Below are 22362 nucleotides of genomic sequence, written 5' to 3'. Positions count from 1 at the left end.
GAATGCAAAGAGCGCATTCAAATGCCATAAGCACTGAGGATGATGTCAGAAAGCACACTAAGAAAGCTTACGGAAAGTTGGGCACAGATGGAATGCATGGATTGCCAATTTTGGATTGCGGATTGGATAGGCGGACCAGAGAAGAAAGACAGGACTGGAATGTGGCAGACTACACTTGTGGACTGGTAGCAGCGGCGCGTCAGCAGATGAGCCAAGGCAGCCAAAGCGGGTTCCACCAGGGGGTGGAGGCAAAAGACTGACTGACGGGGGCTAGACAGAGGGCGTGATAGGTCAAGCGTCGGAGAGGAGCAGAGTCTGGGATGATGACGTGCAGGAAAGCGGGCTGAGCTGAAGTACTAGTGCAGGAAAGTGTCAGATCTGCGGGATTGGGTGGGAAAGGCAAATTGCTTGGAGGGAAGGAAGGGGGTGGAGTTTCACGGTTTCTCTTCTCTTTTCTTTTCTATTATACTACTTACTACTCATCATTGTACTTACGCTTACGGACGTACAAGAGTATTTTGCGGAGTGCAGAGCTTTATTCACTTGCGGATTATTATGCTATAGATCAGGCTCATTGAGGAGCGCTGAAGGCTAGCAGATAGTAGCAGTGCCCAAGACACTGATAATCACTCAGCCCGGACATATATATTCTTGAAGAAGGCGGCTAGTGGAAATTTCTACCCACTGATCAAACTTCATTCTCACACTGCCTAATTGTTTTCAATTTGTTTTAATATTTCTCCATCTGTTTTTTTGGCAATTGTCTGATGAACTTTGGGATTCAATGACTCCTTTCCCCCTGAATAACATTATTTAGCATTGTCACAAATTTTGCATGCACCCCAAAAGGGAGTGGAAAAATATGATGATACACCAGGAAAATAAAATAGTCAGTTGATGACATGTGACATCACACCAGCTCCAGCCAGCTACCCACCATCTATCCACTATATACCCCAATCTCCCAACCATCTCCTCAACTTCCAAAATTTACCAAGGAGGTCCTGTTCAGTTTTTTATGAGCCCAACTGATCCTCAGTTCTGCCCTTTGGTACCCAGCTCATACTCAGCTTTTTTGCCCAGCTCATACTCAGCTGTTTCACGCAGCTCACTCTCAGAATTGGAATAAAGCCTTTTGGCTAGTCCTTGCCCAAGTGATGCTCAGCTTTGTACTAGTCCTGGTGCAGCTGATGCTCAGATTTGTAGCATTCCTTGCTCAGCATTTTCCTAATCCTGTCCCAGCTGATGCTCATCTTTGACCCAGTACTGGGCCAGCTGGCTAGCTGATGCTCAGCTTTCTGAGTATCAGCTGAGCCAGGCCAGGGAAAAAGATGGGAATCAGCTTGGACAGAACCAGAGCTGAAAATCAGCTATTCTAGGGCCAAAGCTGAGCATCAGCTGAGCCACAGCCGCTGAGCATCAGCTGAGCCACAGCCGCTGAGCATCAGCTGAGCCACAGCCGCTGAGCATCAGCTGAGCCACAGCCGCTGAGCATTAGCTGAGCCACAGCCAAGGCTGAGCATCAGCTGAGCCACAGCCAAGGCTGAGCATCAGCTGAGCCACAGCCAAGGCTGAGCATCAGCTGAGCCACAGCCAAGGCTGAGCATCAGCTGAGCCACAGCCAAGGCTGAGCATCAGCTGAGCCACAGCCAAGGCTGAGCATCAGCTGAGCCACAGCCAAGGCTGAGCATCAGCTGAGCCACAGCCAAGGCTGAGCATCAGCTGAGCCACAGCCAAGGCTGAGCATCAGCTGAGCCACAGCCAAGGCTGAGCATCAGCTGAGCCACAGCCAAGGCTGGCCACAGCCAAGGCTGAGCATCAGCTGAGCCACAGCCAAGGCTGAGCATCAGCTGTGCCAGGGCCAAAGATGATCATCAGGTGGCCGGTTCTAAAGCTGAGCATCAGCTGGGCCAGGGAAACAACTGAGCATCAGCTGAGCCAGGTTAAAAGCTGAACATCAGCTGGGCCAGGGCCAAAGCTGAGCATCATCTGGTTTTGTCACATTGAGTGCTTTGATCCTGACACCTGTAATGTGAGCCCTAGATGTGCTTGTGGAGAGGAGCAGCGTTGGAGCAGTGTTGGAGCTGAAAACAAAGCTGTGTCATGTCACTTGCCATCAAGTGACTACTTTTTTTTCCTGGTGATAATTGAAGTGAAAGAAGAATTAAACAAACTTGAAGCTGGCACAACAAATGAATTCAGTATTTCCCAACCAAAAAAGATACAGAAAATATAGAAAAAACAGAAAAACTATAGGCATTAGTGTAGTGTAACATAGGGATGCCAGACAGGTACAGTTGCGCAAGGCATCCTACCGTACAGCCTCGCCCGCAAAAAGACATTTCAAACGCGGGCCGGATCTACAACTCCGCATATGAGCATTATGTCATGTAAATGACATTTTTGAGCTCTTTGGAGGTTGTAGATTCCAGTTCTATGAGGGCTAAGGTTTCTGACCAGCCATTTTTTTTTTTTTTTGGGGGGGGGGCTCACATTATGGACACTGGCCCAAATACATACTGTAAAGCCATATTTATGGGCTTACATATGCTAAAGCCATATGTATTTATGTGTTACACCTGTAATACCATAGATTAGACCATCAGAGGACCTCTGATCCCGGTGATGACCAGTCAGCCGGTGATCGCAGAGGCGAGGATACAACCTCTTGATGACCAACTGACCGGTCATCAAGAGGGTTTATCCTCTTTGATGGCCAGCTGCGCGGTCATCAACAAAGATACAACCCCTCTCGATGGCCGTCTGTGACCGGTCATCAACAGGGATACAACCCCTCTCGATGGCCGGCTGTGACCGGTCATCAACAGGGATATAACCCCTCTCGATGGCCGGCTGACCGGTCATCGACGGAGATACAACCCCTCTCAATGGCCAGCTGACCGGTCATCAAGAGGTTTTATCCTCTTCGGTGGCCGGCTGACCGGCCATCAAAGAGGATACAACCTCTTGATGACCGGTCAGCCGGTCATTGAAGAGGGTAAAACCTCTTGATGACCGGTCAGCCAGCCACCAAAGAGGATAAAACCTCTTGATGACCGGTCATTAATACCGGGAAAAATTCAAAACTCAGACCCTGGAATTCCGGACGGGGGTCCCCGGGGGGATTTCTTGTACGGTAGGATGCCTTGCGCAACTGTACCCTTTGTGGCTACCTGGAGCCCGCCGCAGGTAACCAGATCATGATGGTCATCTTTAGGGGTCAGGGGATGACATATCCCCTATTTCAGTCATCCAAGACCTGGATATCCAGACTTAACAACATCAAACCAAGCCCTCAACAACCTCCCCTCTCCCTGTATGACAACACAACCCGTATCACACAGCAAAAGATCTTGTGGAGGCTAAAGCCGCCTGTAGGTGGCTAGCACCACCAGCAGAATATCCACCTCATCAGTCCTAGCAAGCTGTAACAGAGAGAAACAGTTATTAGGAGGATCAGCTTTCATTTCTTGTGTAATATTAATACACATGAAATGAAAATATTCTCTTTTTAGTGGGAGGACCCGCCAAAGTACTGGGGCACCCGCCCCTGGCCGCCCAGTTGTGTCCACATGTTTGTTCTGGGTGAAAAACGGGTGGTACCCGGACCCGCTGCGGTTAGCCGGTTCTACTTGTTGCATCTCTAGTGTAACACAGCTTAAAGGTGTTACATTGTGGAGCATAAAACATTTCAAGGCATCATAACACAGTGTGGAGGCAGCGTAACACATATTAGAGCCATCATAAAACAGTGGAGAGGCGGCTATAATGTAGTGCCAATGGTGAAATAATCCAATACAATACGGTATTGGTCAATATGGTGATTGATTTTCTATACATAAGAATTCAATACCATGTATTGTATCAAAAAAAGTATAGAACCCACATATACACCAAGTATCAGATTGTATTGGTGAACCAATCCTCTTGTATCAGATCATATTGTATTGGTCTTCAGATAAAATATCAATACATTTTATTGGACGCAAAAATCAATAAATACCTATACATGTATTGTATTGGTTTTGCGGCTTGCCATAGCTACCACCTCTTATGTCAGCCTTAGAGTCATCACAGCTGACCTAAAAGCTGCCTGTTCTACCTTTGTTACATATAAATTACTTTATATCTTTTTCATCTTAAGAGATAACCTTGTTTTGACTCCATATTCTGTTTCCTCATGCAAATTTAACCCTAGTTACAACTTATCACTTCCTTGTAACTATACTCCTTCCCTGAGTTATTGAGTTGTGGCGCACTTGCGCAGTTGTGACGTGTCAGCGCTACCAGGCGCGCCAAACCACATGTACATATGTAAATTACATAAGCAAACTGTGAAAATTTTCGTAGTCAGGATCCCCCTTGCCTGAGGCGGATCTACAGACTCGAGCACACCAGAACCACCACCCAGATAACCCCAGGATCACTACCAAAGAGCCTACTATACTCCCAGTATACCTACCGTCACAGGCGCCTAGGATATTGACAGTAAGTAACCTCTTTCACTGAACCTTGTTTATCTCAGAGGTACAACTCTGTGTCTTGCTTGATCTGCTTTTTCTTCTTGCTTTGCCTCTTCCTTGATCACAGGGCTGTCCCTCCACGTCTACAGGCCTTTGCCTCCATCTTGATCTCAGGGCTGTCCCTTATTATCATTTGGCCTTTGCCTCAAATCTAGGTTGCAGGGCTGTCCCTCAGGTTTCCCATTAAGAACCTTGACTGTCCAGAGAGAAGTCTAAAAAACTGTGGCTGGATTAAACTTATCTGATCCAGATACCCTCCTGAGAGGAAGCTGTAGCTCTTTCTAGCTCAGAATAGCAGCACTCTTCAGAAGAGTAGCATTGCCAGTGGAAGTGCATTCCCACTAGAATAACCTAGTACTCTTCTTCTTTCTTATCCTGCTTGGTTTCTCTCTCTCTTTCTCTTTATCTCTTATAGTTGTATTTTCTTTATCCCAAGAAATCCAACTATTGCCCCCCCATTTCTTGTGTCCTGCTGTCACTTTAGAGACTCAGGCTCACATCTTAGCTGTGTTATGCTCCACTAACACCTCTGTTCTGTGTTACACTACAACATTACCTCACTACACTACTGCCCCTGTTGAGCTATTGTTATCAGCTTTTGTTTTGTTTTCTTTCTTCTATGCTTTACACATTTCATCCAGGTTTCATGTATCATTTCACATGTATGTAGTATACCTGAGCCCAGCGGACGTGGAAAGAATCCTCTCTCATCCTTCCACAACCATTGCTCACTCAACCTGCCTTGTTCCCGCTGGTCTCAGGTATAGTAGCTCTTTCTATTTCTCCTGTGTTCTCTATCTCTTTAATTTTCTTCTTTCTCTTTTGTTTTGCTTCTCTAGTCAGATGTGAAATGAATCATCCTTCCAAAAACATCACTCACTTGTCCTGCCTCGTGCCCGCTGGTCTCAGTCCCAGTTCAGCTTATCAGCCTCTACACTGTGCTACGCTACACTAACATTTTTAAGCTGATTTATCATTATGCTACACTAATGCCTCTACTTATTTTCATTTTCTATATTTTCTATATCTCAGTTGGGAAATACTCAATCCATTTGTTATGGGATTCCAGTTTGTTTAGGCCCCGTTTGGCTGCCGCGTTATACGTCATAAATGGTTGAATTTATGAAGCACGACCCGAAGTTCACCCCCCGTGGCCAACAAAACTTTGAAACCCCCGGGGGTTGCAAGTCATAAATTTTCCCACTTATTAGCGGTTTAACATTAAGCGGACCAACAAGCCCACCGGAAAATTCCATTTTCATATTGTAGCTGAGGTCAATCTCCTAATCTGGGAAACTTAAAACTGAGACTATTCAACGGCAAATGACCATATCCCAGGATATCATGTCTCTGAGCCCCATGCCACCATCCCGGAAGAGGATGTTCGCCATTTCCGGGAAGCTGCAACCGGGTCCCGGAATCAGAACCTCAAATACTGACAAAGAGTTTTTTCACCATTTTTGGGACACTGGGCCGTGTTGAGGGATACAGTGTTTGCCTGGGCCTCGCCAATTCCTTGGAAGAGGAAGTTCACCAATTCCCCAGGATGTCATCTTTCTGCGGCCTATGCCACTACCCCGGAGAAGACGTCTGCCAATTCCAGGAAGCTGAGACTGGGTCCCAGAAACGGAGACCCAAACATTTAGAAAGAGTCTGTTTGTCATTTCCGGGACACTGGACGGTGTCCAGGGAAACAATGATTGCCTGGGCCTCTCCAATTCCTTTGAAGAGGATGTTCACCAATTCCGGAAATCTCAGACCACATACCGGGATAGGCCTATAAATGCCCCCCTCCTCAATAAACTTCTTGCAGACAGCTGACTAACCAACCCCACCATTCTCATCAGTCAACCACCCGGTCCTATTCAATGGCTTCCCCAACAGTCAGCTCATCAATTCTTCTATCAAATCTACGCCATGTCCCGACGCAAGACAAATAAATTACCTATCTCTATTCCCCAACCAAAGCTCTGTGCCCAACACCTTCCTCCCATCTTTCCAATCCCCTCTGTAAAATTTGCCTCCAGCGGTCTAATGAGGATCCTATTTTTGGGAGGTTGTGGCCCTCATTCAATGGCACTCTGAATGTCGAGTCTGTTTCTAACTCCTCCATTTGCGTTGAAATAATGGTAGAGGTAGCTTGTTGGGCCATTACTTCCGACCCCCTCTATTCTTCCTTTACTTGGCCAAAAGATTTCAGCCGCTTATGCATAACCAGTCTAGCAAACAAGATCCGCGCATTTTCACCGGTCACTGGCCCGGTGCATTTGTTAGACGAGGTCATTCACTGTATCTCAGTGTGATGCCGATCTCCTTTGCTGTTGTGCCATAAAATGGAGGGAAAAAGAAAGGAAAAAGTGACAGTTTTTGGTTGATTGTATAACTACATGATATGCAATAGTGGTCACAGGGCGGCAGAGCCACCCTTAAACCCTAGTGACATATAATGCGGCAGCCAAACAGGGCCTAATTATTTTTTCTCTTTAATTATCATTATATTTGTCCACTCCCTTTTGCGTTGCATGCAAAATTTTTGAGAATGCTATATGAATAATGTTATTCAGGGGGAAGGTGTCAATGAATACCAAATTTCATCAGACAATTCCCAAAAAACAGATTGAGAAATATTAAGAATAATTGAAAAAGATTAGGTGGACAACTCCCAAACAAACATCAAATTTGGTTGAAAACTCCCAAAATATGTGTGAACCAAACTTGTTGGACTTTGGGTAGTTCAGGCTGGCCCAACCTTCCAAGACCATTGGGCTGCTTGCCAAGGTTGGTCACACCTGTAAAATTTGTGTTACCATGGTTTACCTAAGTGCAATGCTGACATAGTACATTGGCTGTCTTGGCATGACACTTGGTTCAGATGGGTCAGAATAATGCAAGTCTGACCCATTGCTGCTGTCAACCCATCTCCTCTGTTTGAAACAGGGCAGATAGGTCAAGCCAGCCCTGTTTCAGACCGTGCAGCCAAGCCAACGTGCTGCATCCCAGGAACTGAAACTGTGGTGTACCTGACACTGCATAAACTAACCCCTTGTACAACTTTGTCCAACAAGTTTTTGGACACACTTGGTCCAACGAGTTCTTCTATTTGCTGGGCCCAGGCTGCTGAGCTCGTTGGATAAAGTGTGTCCAACAAATTGTCGGCCAAAGTTGTCCAGTCATTTACCTTAAGTAGTAGATTATATGTTGTCACACATGTTATCATGCGTAGTCTCAGAGATAATATACATGAAACTTGTCTGTATTCAAGTTTGTCTTTTATTCAATTTTCTCCCAACCACTGGTTGGCTGCTTTTTGTTAGTCTACTTAAACCAAGCATACAAAAAGCAATTATGAACCATTGGTCCTTTCTCCATTTATTTTGTTGAGATATGCTTATATTCATTATGTAGTATGCTTCAATCCATAACACTAACAACTTGTATATAGTCTATACTGAGTTGTTCTAGGAGTTTCTTTCCTCAGTGAATTGGAACCATATCTTTCTCTCACTCCTGAGTGTCACAAGACTGTTTGTCTGTGAACTAATGAATGTCTCTGCGGACACGGGTACACTTGCACCCGTGTGTTGCACCCGTCCCCACCAAAAAAAGCCGCACCCGTACCCGGACACGGCACCCACAGGCGGGTGCGGCGTGTACACCGGCGGTACTTGGTCACTATTTCTCACTTCAAACGCCCCCAGTGGGCCTTTAAAATATAAAAAAACTATAAAAAAATAAATTACATATTTTAATTTACTACTTAAGCTAATTATACCTCATCATTCATTTTCGACATCAACAACTTGAATTTTGCGCTTCTGCTTGGTCTTTCTGTTGTCCTTGAGTGCCTGTTTCTATTTGCTCAAGGTCCCTTCCTTGATCTTATTATTCTTCGAGTAGAAGGCAACCATCACACCTCTACTTATGGACGTAGACGTGAGTCGGTGCCTTTTTGCTGAAATGTAATCCCGACCGAAGCTGAATGATCGTTCAACATCAACAGATGTTGCTGCACATTTCAAGACGAGAGATGTCAGATACTTGATGTTGATGATGAGAATAATAAACGGAAACTCACCTGGGCAGCTTAAAACATCTAGTGCCATATGTACGAGGCCCCCATGTGTATTACCAGCCTGTTTCTGTTGAATCCACCACGTAAGAGGATTCACAGGGTCGGTACCATTGAGCACAAGACCCCCGCCTAGCCATACGTCAAATGGGTCGGATGAGCGGTCTCCCGCTCGGGCCGCCGCTGCACTTCCAAGGTTGGCCAGCATAGTGGTCTTGGGCTGTGATAAAGGCAATCAGCGGATTTAAACAGGTCAGATGAGTGGAAACGACCAACCTTTGAGCTCGAAGCTTGTGCCGAGGAGGTAGGAGTAATTGGTCGGGGCTTGTAATGTGATACCCACATATCACGGGCCAGGCGAATTGCTTTGGATATCCACTCGGGCTCCCAGTTGGCCAATTTGAAATACTCGTCTTTAAAAGACGGGTGAAGCACTGAAAAAAGACATATTTATAAGTCAAAATCAAATGAGACAATGTGAGATAGAGAAACAAACATACATATAGCTATGCGGTACATAATTGAGGCGTCGGTCAAGCTATAGTATTTGTTCACTATCTTCAAGCTCCAGTGGGTGGTATGACTGGTAGCTCGAACTGAAGCCGGCTTTGGCTATTTTTTGTGCTCTTACTATAGAAAATTTGGGGTCAGGAAAATGATGGAAACCACAAACAAGAGCAAAACTGACCTAGCTCCTCCTCATCGGTCAATGCTCTGGCCGGAGTTGAATCTGCTGCTCTAGAATCTTGACTGCCCTGTTCTTTGGGGGGGATTATCTGCGGGCAAAGACGTGCGATTGGATTGGGTTCTGAGCTGGTTGCGGGAGCGAGGCATCATGGTTGGTTCCAAAGAGGGATGCAAGACCTGGATATCCCGATGGCGAGCAGATATCAACCTGAGACGGGAGCCCCAACGGGGTGTACTGCGGCAGGAGCCCAAACCCAAGCCCCGCCCCACCCCGGTGAGCTGGGGCGGTACCTGGATGGGTACCCGGGTGCCGCACCCGTTTAGCCCAAAAAACAGGCACCCGTACCCGTACACGGCACTCACGGGCGGGTGCGGGTGGTACCCGCCTACGGGTGGCCGGTACCGGCCGCGGGTACGCAGAGACATTCATTACTGTGAACTTCAGTGTTCATCCCTTGTTCCCTTCAACATCTTTCTGCATCTAGTGAGAAGCTGATACTTGCTGCCGTCATCTCCTGAGCCTTCCAGCTCCTATTTTTCTCCGCATCCTTTTGTGTCCCAGGTCAAGGCAAATTTTCATCAGTTTGGGGATCATATTAATCTTTTGATACAAACCTACTTCTGGGCCCTGGCCAGATCTGACTTTAAGTGCAAGGGTCCAATGGATCCTCAGTATTGGAGGGATGGACCCCAAGGAGGGCCAAAGGCTGAACTCTAAATAAAACAATGGAATTTCACTTTGTGTAGTGAGAAATCATGGGGAGGGGAACCTTGAGGTGAAGACTGACCAGCCTGAGAAGAACAGAGTGTGTGTCAGCCTTAGAGTCAACACAGTTGACCTTTTTATCTCCATTTTATACCTAAATGTGTTCATATCTTTTTAACCTTAGGCATAAGACGTAAGGTTGTTTAGACTTCATATTCTGTTTCCTCATTCAATTTTAACCTTAGTTACAACTTATCATTTCTTTGTAACTCTACTCTTTCCCTAAGTTCTTGTGTCAGCCTTAGAGTCAGTTCCTCCAATTGGGTCCCGCGACTCAATGAATTACAATTGAGTCCCGCGACTCAATGAGAGTTATGGCGCGCATGCACGGTTGTGATGTGGCAGTGCTACAAGGCAATTGAGTCCTGCGACTCAATGAATTATGATTGAGTCCCGCGACTCATTGAGAGTTATGGCGCGCATGCGCAGTTGTGACGTGGCAGTGCTACCAGGTGCGCCAACCACTTGTACATGTGTAATTATGTAAGCAAACTGTGAAAATTTTCAAAGTCAGGATCTCCCTTGCCTGTAGAGGATCTACAGACTTCAGACACCCAGAACCACACCCGCAGATAGCCCAGGATCACCACCAAAGAGGATACCACACTCCCAGTATACCTACCGTCACAGGCGCCTAGGATATTGACAGTAAGTATCACTCTTTCACTGAACCTTGACTATCTTAGAGGTAGAACTCTGTGTCTCTTGATTGCTCTCTCTTTCTGCTTGCTTTTGCCCAATCTTTGATCACAGGTCTGCACCTATCTTGACATCATCAACCAAAGGATTCTGCTGCATCATATCCTTCTTTTTCTGTGGTTTTTGCAAGAAACAAACCACATAGGTTTCCCTTTAAAGAACCTTGACTATCCAGAAGGAAGCTAAAAAATTGTGGCTGGATTAAACTTGTCTAATCCAGAAGCCCTCCACGTTTCTTTGGTGAGAGGAGGCTGTTGCACTCTCTAGCACAGCTTGGCAGCACTCTTCTAAAGAGGTAGCATTGCCAGTGGATGTGCATTCCCACCAGAATAACCTTGAATATCTGCTTGATCTTGAACTTGCTCAGTCTCTTTCTCTCTTTCTCTCTCTCTCTTATATTTGTATTTTCTTTATCCCAAGAAATTCAAATATTGCCCCCCATATCCTTGTGTCCTGCTGTCACTATAGAGACTCAGGCTCACAGTGTGTGATTTATTGGGTACTACAAGCTTATATAGAAGATCCTACTATGTAAATCCATATGCATATATGCTTTTAAATTTACCCCTGTTTCAGTAAGGGGGAAACCCTTACATGAAGTGGACCACTTCCATCATCTGGGACCCTTGCAGTTGTGGATATAGCCCCAAAAGTCGCGATTTTTTGCAGGGAAATCTAGCTTTTGGGGCTCCACATCACATCTGGGAGGCCCTCAGATCTTGAAGGGAAGTCACCCAGTTGAGGTCTATTGAAATAAGATGATTTTAAAGAATTGAAATTTGATTTCAGTGGAATTCACCTTGCTGGCCAACTTTCACTTTGGAACCATAAACGCTGAAACAAGTACAATACATGGAGCGTATCTGGTAAACGTTTTTCATTGAAGATGGAGACCAACATGTCCTATTTTTTGTTTTCAGCCACCCTATACATAATTAGGGCTAAAAACAAAAAATAGGACTTGTAGGTCTGTATCTTCAATGAAAAAGGTTTACCAGATACGCTCCATGTATCATACTTGTTTCAGCGTTGGAACCATAACACTATTCTTACTGCATTGATTTATGTTTTGCAACTTTCTCAGGCTGTACATTGAGGTTTGTCTTAAACTGCTACTCCTGGGGACCTGGTGTTATCAAGTTTAATGAAAACTTGGTAAAGGAATGCAGTGTTCAAGTTGCCTATGTAGGCGTATGAGTGGGTTTTTTTTTTTTTTTTTTTTTTTTTAAGTGCAGATTTGGTTTAACATTGCGCACTATGCATATTCATCTGGTTGACATGAAAACTGTTGGGGAGTTACAACAGTATATATGTAAATAGAAAGGAGAAAAACATCTAAGTTTCTGTGGAGTGTTTTGCTATTATTATTATTTTAATGTTTGTTATTTGAGAGATGAGAAAAGGGAAAGGGGAGAAAGAAAAAAGGGGGGGGAAGAGATCCAGATGTTCGGTGAGGTTGCAGTCTTGTGGAGATCATTGATGAGTTCCCTCGGCGTCCTCCACCCTGCGGAACTGGGGTAGTCTGGCCGAGATTCGGAGGAAAGCTTCTGTAGCCTTAAATGCTCTCGCGTCGTGAAGGAGGGTTCTGGCCGAAAGTTCCTTGATCCGCTCCGTGTGGAGTATGGGTTTAAACTTTAGCAAGTTGCCTATGTGCATGAGTATGGGTTTAGGTGAGAGAGTATGCACTTCGTTGGCTGTCAGCCCGGTTCGCGGGCCGGCGGCTGAGGCCGAGCAGCACCGATTGCAACAATGGCGCCCATGACACCGAACGACCTGCCGCCAGAAATCGTCTTCAAGATCATCACGCTCAGCCTGGGGTTCGTGATCATCTCCTTGAAACACTGAAACCAATCCATACTGACCGGGCGATTGAATGGCTAGTCGCTCTGATGAAAGCAACCCCAGAGTACATCGATGGAAGCTGAAGTTCCTCAGGGCTTGCTGCTTGGTCTGTCGTGGTTGGCTGGATGTTTGCCAGGCGTTCTTGTTCCAAAACGTCTACATAAGGAGGACTAGGACTTTCATTCTCGTAAGTGAACCAGCCTCCCCGAAAATTCACGTTTTTTTCTGTTGCTTAGAAGGCTCTGCTATGATCTGAGAATGCTCCTGAGGAACTAGTTTTGCAGGTCGCTGTCTAGCCCAAGAAATGTAGGGAAATATGTCCGAAAGCTGTTGGTCGCACTCCCCACCTGGGAAGATACGAGTCCCTATCCAATGCCGAGAGGAGTCGAGAAGTGTCTACGGTTGCTGGAAGGTCTGGAGGAACTGGAAATCAAGCCACCGTTCGACGGGTTCTTCAGCGAAAAAGCACTCAATCAAATCCACGGGCTCGTCAAGCTCAGAAAAGTGACCATAAGGAGGGTCTGTGGTCTTCAGGTTGCCAACATCAAAGCCTATGCCGACCGCTCCGTCGACTTTGGGGCCGACGAAAAGCTGGACATCTTTCGCCAGCTCGTGTTGCCCAAGACCGTCGAGCATCTGGAGCTCGTCCAACCTTCGATCGAATTCATGGACCATCTGCCCACGATCCTGTCGGAAGTTTATTCAGCCAAACCCACCGATAGCACGACGGATGCTGGCGCCTCCTCGTCGGAAGCACAACCCGTCAAACCACCTGAAGCGACCAGAGGATTGAAATCGTTTAGTCTGCAGGTTAGCAGTGTGTACAACAGACTAACGAACCCGAATATCTATGACAAGCTTCCACAATTGCTATCGGCCAATATGACCTCGTTTAAATTGGTTCTGGATACTCGACTGGAGGACCAAACGATAATTGATCTTCTGGCTTCGACCCCGTTCCTGGAGGAGCTCAAGCTAGGCCGGATCGGTGTCTCAGAGTTCCTGTTCAGCCAGCTCGCCCCGCTGAAGTCGTTGCGCTCAATGAGCTTGATTGCCCATGGGCCCCCGTTGGAGGTCGACATCGGCATCGACTGGCTTGATTTCTGCAATGTCATGACCTCCTTCGTCGATAAATCTCCTCTCCTCGAATCCTTCGAGTTCGATACCGCCCTCAGCATCCATACCACTTTCGTCAGCTTGATGCTCGAGTTACTCTACAATAGTACTCTCGAATCTACTCGAACTTATAGTCGGCTCAAACATCTCACTATCAAACATACCGACCCTCCCCCTGTGAGCTCGATCGAACGGATGTGCGAACGCGCACCCTTCCTCGAAACTCTCAGTATCAAGGTACCCGTCAGAAATCTGGTATGCGCTTCATCTTCCCTCATCGGCCTATCAAAGAAAAACCAGGTTTTCTGGGCTTTTTGAAATCCTACTAAACCTTTGTTTCTTATGTCTGTTCGTTTTTTGTAGGGAAGATTGAGACTCGCATTGGCAAAATTAACCCATCTCCAACGCCTAGAGTTAAATAACTTTTTGATGGTCAGGAAACTATTTTCACCAAGGATCGATGTCGAGCCCTTTTTCCGCTTCACCGACCGTCAAAATGTCAAACGAGACATTCAGCAAAACTTCACTTTCTGACCTCCTCTTACCCCCAAACATCCTCTATCTCATTCTGAGACCTTATCGTCCAATATCTTCTTGTCTCAAGATATTGACTTGTTTTTGTTTTTGTAGTCCATATGTTCTCCATTGTAATCTCATAAACCTGCACAGGACTTGATCCGCCTTGAGAGTCTAAGCCACAAAAATCAATAATCCAGAGACCGTAGCAGTTCCATGCACTGATGTCTCGGATTGGCTACCAGCACCTTTAAGATGTGAATTGAGTGGATTACTGCTCCCTCTATTGAACGCAGCTTGCAGTAGAAGCTCGTTGCTCTGAGAATGATACTCTTTATTCCATATTAGCCCCAGTGATTTTGTGAGGTTTCTGGAGTTTGAGAAACAATTGTTCGTGTGGTGAGAAGTAGAAAAAACAAGTCATCACTAAGGTCCGATTCAATCAACCATCCTGCATAACAAAGGAAACGGAGATGAGAGAGAGAATGTCTATCTTTTGTTGGCATGATTGGTCAAGACATTGCTTTGGAAATGCTGGCCGTTCCAAGAATGTGGTTCTAAGCCTTGTTCTATATTGGAAGTGCAGCATTTTCCCTACAAGCAACTACTGTGCCTTTTTTTCTTCTCTTCTTGCGAATTGCTATGGTTTTGGTTTGAATTGGGAAAAATGTTAAAAACCAGTTTGAAAGGTTGCTGATCTTTGTCAATCATGAAGGATTTTACTCACATTTATCAAAACTGGGATAGCACACTGGAAGGTTGAAAATACAATCCGCATTTACGTCGGTGGGCAAGGGTCTGTTTAGAAAAAAAAAAGTTGGAATATCACCACTTTTTATCAGTTGACATTCATTTTTGTTACTCATATCCTGGAGAGACTATGCGCACCCATCCTTGTAAGGGTCGTGACTGTAACCCCCAAATTTCTGCTGACAATTCTCTGATTGGGTGGTCATGTACTCGACTGTGATCCCATATTTGGTCGGTATCATTCCTGCGTTGTATATCTGATTCCCGGATTTGTCTCCATCGGCATAGATAACGTTCATCATCCTTTGTGGATGAAAATCATTTGGAATGTTCAACACTAATAAGTTTTCAAGACATTGCTTGTCAATAAGTGTACATTTTAGAGGTAGCTCACTTTCCGTCTTTGCACCAACTCAACCATCCATCCTCTGGTTTAAATGCCCCATCTGGACCTCCTTGGTTGCATCCATCCTGCAAGCAACAACCATTCATTGTTAGTATCTTGGAACTTATTTCGGTGACTGTATTTGACATAAAGAGTGACATACACTGTTGACAGTCACAAAAGCTTTCTGAACTCGGACAGATCGATTGTGGAAATGGTTTTATCACTGGGGTTAGTAGAAATGTCTTTTGCTCAGGTAGGAAAATGCGCGCACTTTTTCTATAAGAATGGCATTGATAATCCTACGTTTGACCACTTCTTCGAGAGATCTTTCGATGTCATAAGTAGTTTTGTCCAACGTGTTAGTGAACAATTTTCCATCAGCAAACAATCCACCAAAGCCTGCCGGGTCATTGATTCCGCTTTCAAGAGCACGTTTGATATCTTCATTCAATTTCTTTTGCATCCCTGCTTGCCATTTTGAAATCACATCCGTATATGACGCCCACTACAAAAAACATTTATTATTGTTAGCCTTGGTTTACTTTTCGTTCTGTTTATATGATCTGATATCCATTTCGATCAATCTTTTTCAATCAACATCAGTGTCTTCTTACTCTGGAAAAAGCATCCGACTTCAGGTTATTATACAGATGTTGAGCTTCCATAGTTGTAGCCGTTTGGGCTGTTGCCAATGCAGCTCCAGCTAGCGCCGCGAAACCCACAGACGCTCCAGGCATCCAGAACATTATCTGCAGACAAATGGCCCGTGTTAGACCATCACTTTCTCGCCCAGTATCAAGCAAGTGAAGACACGCGAGCTTACAATCCCGGAGATAGTAGCCCAAATTGCAACGACCAATGACAAGATGAAAGAGACTTTGAACAGGTGATCAGATTTTTCTTTTTCGGGCGGGAAGCTATTTTCCCAAATCAAACCAGATGAACAGTCAATATAAGGAGTTAGTCATTCAGGTTATATCAAAAGCTGCCTACAGATCAATTGAAATTTGTGATGCAACGGCTAATCAGAATAAGAACCAGAATATTAGCATCCATAAGGCGGAATTGAACGCTGTACTGGAGGAGGAAAATTACTGTTTATCGTGGCACCAGCAAAAGATACTGCTTTATTAAAAGATTGCTGAAGGTGATTCCACTGTTGAACTGCGTATAAAACGTGCCAAACTGGTCCAGGAATCGGAGAGCAGATCTATTCAAGTGTAATTGTCAACGAAATGTTAATTCTTCTTTGACAAATCTATTGTTTCAATTGTTTATATTCCCGTTGATCTTCAGCAACAATCTTGCTGTTTTTGAAAGGATTTTTGTTTACCTGTCCTGCATCACAAGTCTCGCCAATCCCACACGCAAAATTTGATACGCCGTTCTGTCTTGCGAATTCCTAAAAAAACACGAAGATGACGGGAGGAGAGTGAAGCAGCACACCCATGTCAGTGGTATTCGTGAAAGTAAGACTTTTCATGGCTTGAATTACCGAAATTGTTACGTTATGCCCGCTCGGATAGCTTGCTAGATACCCAGATATATTTCGGGCTTTCCAAACCTCCGGTGTGGGTGCTTCTACGTCACAGATCCTCGCGGTGTTGTTTGAAGCCACAGTCTTAGTTGTTTTGGTCGTGATGGACGTGTCGGGGGTGGTTTCCGTGCTGGTTGTGTTGGTTGTGTTGGTCGTGGGCGCTGGAACAAGCGGTTTGCCCCTCATGGGTAGTGCGACTTGAATAGTGTCAAAATCTCCTGATTTGACAAATGGACGGCCAACAAAAAGGATAAGGAGACAAGCAAGAGAGATCATATTGTGGAATGTTGGAGAATTCCGTAACAGCTTTTCCCTTTTCATGACCGGGCGAGATTGTCAAGTGTTGAGAGGCTACTCTTGAGTTTCTTCTCCACGGTGCTTCTAAGATAAATAAATAGATAAATGAATTACTGGGAATATGTCGAATCGTGTTCAGAAATAAAGAATGGCAGAAAGACTGATGTCCAGTTGGAGGAAGAAATAAAGTTGAAATGAATGTGGTATGCTTGATGCTAGAGCTCAAGCAGGTAAACACTTAATGAATGTTTTTTCTGAAAGAGCAATAGATAGTTTTGATGCGTGAGGGAGATGCTTCAGGACGGCAGCTACGCCTGAAGCGTGTCACTGATTGCGGTTGAATTTATATAACCGATTCCATTCCATCATAGAAGATTGTGATGACACAGTTACCCCGTTGAACAACAACGGCCGAAAACAACCCTCGCCCGAGTGTTTTGTGGACTCGGCGGTGACCTGTTGACATCGAACGATCGAACAAGCCCTCTGGAGACGGCCAACAACTTGATTGATCTGGATCGAACGAGAAAGCTTACCCCTTACGATGGAAACAATACGACTGATGACATCTTGACGACGGAAGCACTATACGACGACTATAACGTCAGTTTGCATCAAGGACATCGTTGTAACTGTTTGATCCATGAATGAAACCGAGGCTTGGGGAGATGATCATGGCGAATACAAACTACACCTTGAAGCACCAGATGGCGATTGACTATCATCATTGGTGAAGACCTGTCCCTTGTTTCAATGTATCAGTATGACCCGACAAGATTGCTAGTTTTCAGTGACGGGTCGTTCCACCCTGAGAAGGGAGGTGCGGGGGCGGCTGTTTGCCCGGCCAAAAATGCATTTAGCTCATTTGCATTAGGAGGCAACAGGCACGTGTCTAACCACGAAAGCGAAGTGGCAGGTGTCCTGGCGGCTCTGGGATTGGCTAAAATGATTGTGGATTCATCGGTCCTTCACCTAATGATCTTTGTGGACAACCAGGGTGTACTCATAAGAACCGGCGACTTGGGAGCCCCTAAACCAGGTCAATGGCTTTTCGAGCAAATACGGTTGGCATTGTCAGAGCTGCCAGGGCATTTGAAAATCACTTTTGTGTGGTGCCCCGGTCACAGGGACATCTTGGGTAACGAACTCGCGGATGAACTTGCTAAGGATGCGTTGGAGTCCCCCTCCACACAGAATTTAGCCGTCAAGGGAAATTTCAAAAAAGTGCATCGGAATACAACAGCAGTCCTCTCTCCCAAACCCGCAGCCTCGTCGGGTCTACATATTGCCATTAGTTCTTTGATAAATCAGTTGGCTTCTGGTCATAACGCACTGAAAAGCCATCTCTTTAAAATTTGCAGGTCATTTGATCCACTTTGCCCCAATTGTGGAGCAAGAGAAACAAGTTTCCACCTTATGAACTTCTGCCCGAGTGCTCGAGTTCAGAGGAGGGCATTGCGAAGACACCTGCGGCTCTTACAAATCCGTTTCAGAGCGGATAGACTCGACTTGGTCCTTGGCAATCGAAGAGCTGAGGTGGCATTGGCAAAATTCCTCATCGACTCCAACCGATTCTCTGAACAACTCCCTCAATGATTTGACCTCCCTGGTTTTCCAGACACAACCCCCCTCATTCAATTCTCCTTTCCCCTTCTCTCCTGTTATCTCGTTTTCATCAATCTCCACCTCCACCTCTCATAACACCAGCAATCCTGTAGTTGTGTTTGTCATAAGTAGTGTGTACGCCCCATGTCACGTAGATGTTACCCAGATTCATAGTGTGCAATGCCATAGGCCAAATTTCACTTAAAAAAAAAAAAAAAAAAAAAAAGAGGTCAAGACCCGCTCTACCAGCTTGCGCGCCTGCTGGGCGAGCCGAGCGTCCAAAGCAGACTCACTCGCTCTGCGCCAACCCCAAGCCCTCCCTAGCCTAACTAAGCCTCTCGAACGGAGCTTGTGTTAAGTTAGAAGCCCTCGGAAGCCACGCATTTGGGATGAGCTGGAAGATCTCCGGCTATTCTGGAGTGAGGTTTTGTGGAGCTTCTTGCATGGAGGACGGCAACGAGCTGTTTGTATCGTTATTCGGTCGTGAGGGGCTTCTCCCGCGTGCTGATGCGAGAGCGATAGACCTCGGCCGTCAACGCAATGAAGCACTTCGACGCGGGGGCGTCTTGGTTTTCATTCGAGAGTGCAGGGATTCTGGCCTCAGCGGAATCCCCTTTATGACTAGCTTTCCCGCCAACAGTAGAATCATTTGCGCACCTGATATCTTGTAATATTTCCTTGAGTCATAGAAATTATTCTGAGGACTCTTTCTGAGCAACCACTACCCCATTTTCGCTTACTTTTATAAGGAACCTAAACACCTCTCATTGAAACTTACCATCGTTCAACCTCTCAATCACTCTAACCTTGCTTCTTTCTCTGATTGTACATTCTTCCTGACATCGTTGATTTTGTCTTTTTCTGGTTAATTTCACCTATCCACTGCTACTTCATAAGACTCGCTTCAATTTTTCTTTCTTTGGTTGACAAACCTATTCGAACATAGACTTGCGCAAACATTCTTTCATCACCAGGCCCTCATCCGACGAGGATACTTCAACGAAAATGTTGCCGAGTTTTTTATCATCGCGGCGCAAGGAGATTTCCCTTGGACTTTCGATTCTTATCATTTTTTTCTCTGGAATTCAATTTGTCGAATCAGGTTCTTCAAAAGAAACGGCTCAGCGCACACTTCCCATGAGGGAAAAAAAGCTTCCCGAAACTACTAAGATTTCAACATCAAATACGACCAATACAACTGGAAGCACTAACAGTACTTCTAATACCACCACAAATACTGCGAAAATCTGCGATGCCGAAGCACCTACTCCGGAGGTCTGGAAGGCTCGCAACATATCGGGGTTTTTGGCTAGTTATCCTAGCGGGAAGAATGTCACAATTACGGTCAGCTACTCAGTAAATCTTGCATACTTTGTCAAAGATTTTCACTGACTTGATTTTTCTGCACGTGGTCACTTTTAATCTACCCACATTAATCGTTGTTCAGGATTTGGCAAGGCAGTACAATGTCCAAAATTTTCAGTGTGGTCTTGGAGAAACTTGCGATGCAGGACAGGTAATAAGATTTTCTTTCTACAAAATAGGACAGCTTTCTGAAATAATTTGCTCTTAGATTTGTTCTCCAATTCCTGGACCAGTTTGGCATGTATTATATTCAGTTCAACAATGGCATCACATGCAGGAATCCTTCAATAAAGCATTAACTTTTGCTGCCAGTACCCTCAACAGTAAATATCCTCTATATTTATTTATATCCTAAGATCTTGGTTCCTAAAAAATGACTTTGGATTTTGTTCTTAACTTCTCGTTCTTTTAGTCGTTGGATCACAAATCTCAATTGATCTGTAAGTTGTCATCTTTTAGCTTTGATACATTTAATGTTTCTCCAAAGTATTAGCCTCCAATCTGATTTGAATTGGATAAATAGCTTTCCGCCCGAGGATAAAAAAGCCAAGCACCTCTTCAAAGTATCTTTCATTTTATCGTTGGTTGTTGCGATGTGGGCTACTGTCTGTGGGGTTGTGAGTTTTTTTATCTTTCTGGATTGCGACTACAGTTGGAGGGGATTGATAATGAAGCATGACAACCTAATTTTCAAAAGATATTATTTTGGTTCCCTGGAGCAGCTATGGGTTTTGCAGCTTTAGCTGGAGGTGCCTTGGCAGTAGGTCACGTCATGACCACCATGAATGCTCAAAAAGCTTATGAAGGAATGAAATCAGATGCCTTTTCTAGAGTAAGGAACCCGTTTTCTTTTGCGGGAAGATGGTTCAACATAGATTTAGACATTCAACAGATGAATCAAGGACGAATTGCTCTGATAAAAAAATCAATGAGAAATCAACTAATAACAAATCACTTGTTTCTGCAGTGGGCGACATTTACCGATGCCATTTCAAAATGGCAAGCAGGGATGCAAAAGCAGATATTTGATGATGTGAAACATGCCCTTGGAACCGGAATCAATGATCCTGCTGGCATGGGAGGATTACTAGCTGATGGGAAACTCTTCACCAACACATTGGACAAAACTACAAATGAAATTGAAAAGTCTTTGGAAGAAGTTGTCAAACGTAGATTGATTAACAACATTCTAAGAGAAAAAGTCAGTGAATTTATATTCATTATGAAATCTTGGAGTATGAAAAAAAAATCAAATCAGTTAATCACAATTTCAAAATCCAGAAAGCTTTTGTGACTGTCAACAGTGTATGTCAAAAGAAATCTCAAATAAATTTTTCTCATGAATGAAGATATTTATGATGAAAAATTAATACTAACAGGATAAATGCAACCACGGAGGTCCAGATGGGGCATTCAAACCAGAAGATGGCTGGCTGAGTTGGTGCAAAGATGGGAAGTAAGTTATCCAACAAACTTTCATATTTTTCATATTTGGTCAGAAGTTCACTGGTTCTGAATTTTTCAAATGGATTATATAACATGTTAGGATGATGAATGTTATTTATGCTAATGGAGACAAATCTGGAAATCAAATTTACAATGGAGGAATGATAGTATCCAAATATGGGATTACAGTTGAGTATATGACCACTCAATCTGAGAATTGTCAAATCAAACATGGTGGTTTTGGTCATGATCCTTACGTAGATAAGTGAGTAACATATTTTGAATTTCAAGTAAACAACAAGAGTCAGGATTTATTGAAAAATGATGATAATAATTGGTTTTTGATTTTCTCACCTCTTTTTTGGCACAGGAACTTACCCACTGATGTTAATGCTGAATGCATTTTCAATCTTCCAGTTTGTTGGCCAAGTGCTGATAAGTGTCAGTAGAACAACCTAATCCTTGATTGTCTCATGAAAACAAGGGAGTCCAGTTTCAAGAATTGACTTTTCTTTCCTTTGGTTTACTTTTCTTCAAACTTATCTTTCCTAATGTGGATTGAAAATATTGTTCAATTTCAAACTAACAAAAAAACAGCAATCCGGAAGAAGAGAAGAAAGCATGGTACTGTGGTGGCATGTAGGGACAAAGGCGGACTTCCAATATAGCAAAAGACAATCTCTTATGACTAGCCTATATGAATATAGGAGTAGCATATATTGTATTCTTGTCATTCTTTATGGAAATCATCAAGAT

At 44.5% G+C, this 22362-nt stretch overlaps 4 protein-coding genes across 4 annotated transcripts; 2 read left to right on the top strand and 2 right to left on the bottom strand.

Annotated features, from left to right (window-relative positions):
* Positions 1 to 12493: 12493 nt before the first annotated feature.
* PtA15_14A363 (uncharacterized protein) lies at positions 12494 to 14236 on the top strand (the record flags this gene model as incomplete). Its single annotated transcript, XM_053163071.1, has 4 exons — positions 12494 to 12561; positions 12626 to 12773; positions 12863 to 13957; positions 14066 to 14236. The coding sequence occupies 4 exons, from the start codon at positions 12494 to 12496 to the stop codon at positions 14234 to 14236; spliced, it is 1482 nt and encodes a 493-aa protein (XP_053027034.1).
* Positions 14237 to 14787: 551 nt separating this feature from the next.
* On the bottom strand, positions 14788 to 17169 carry PtA15_14A362 (uncharacterized protein; the record flags this gene model as incomplete). The annotated part of the gene is made up of 12 exons (XM_053163070.1): positions 14788 to 14858; positions 14946 to 15016; positions 15107 to 15271; positions 15363 to 15439; positions 15517 to 15540; positions 15628 to 15861; positions 15971 to 16105; positions 16180 to 16273; positions 16350 to 16377; positions 16452 to 16566; positions 16690 to 16758; positions 16852 to 17169. The coding sequence occupies 12 exons, from the start codon at positions 17167 to 17169 to the stop codon at positions 14788 to 14790; spliced, it is 1401 nt and encodes a 466-aa protein (XP_053027033.1).
* Positions 17170 to 19268: 2099 nt separating this feature from the next.
* PtA15_14A361 (uncharacterized protein) lies at positions 19269 to 19576 on the bottom strand (the record flags this gene model as incomplete). The annotated part of the gene is made up of 2 exons (XM_053163069.1): positions 19269 to 19472; positions 19574 to 19576. 2 exons carry the CDS (start codon positions 19574 to 19576, stop codon positions 19269 to 19271), a joined length of 207 nt encoding a protein of 68 aa, XP_053027032.1.
* An 855-nt stretch (positions 19577 to 20431) lies between these two features.
* On the top strand, positions 20432 to 21879 carry PtA15_14A360 (uncharacterized protein; the record flags this gene model as incomplete). The annotated part of the gene is made up of 9 exons (XM_053163068.1): positions 20432 to 20483; positions 20573 to 20600; positions 20684 to 20777; positions 20858 to 20992; positions 21128 to 21361; positions 21442 to 21465; positions 21540 to 21616; positions 21707 to 21794; positions 21868 to 21879. 9 exons carry the CDS (start codon positions 20432 to 20434, stop codon positions 21877 to 21879), a joined length of 744 nt encoding a protein of 247 aa, XP_053027031.1.
* Between the last annotated feature and the right edge of the window lie 483 nt (positions 21880 to 22362).

Source organism: Puccinia triticina, chromosome 14A (genome assembly GCF_026914185.1).
Source record: "Puccinia triticina chromosome 14A, complete sequence".
Classification (NCBI taxonomy): domain Eukaryota; kingdom Fungi; phylum Basidiomycota; class Pucciniomycetes; order Pucciniales; family Pucciniaceae; genus Puccinia; species Puccinia triticina.
The sequence above is the reverse complement of the archived record's forward strand: the minus strand, read 5'-3'. Positions and strand labels throughout refer to the sequence as shown.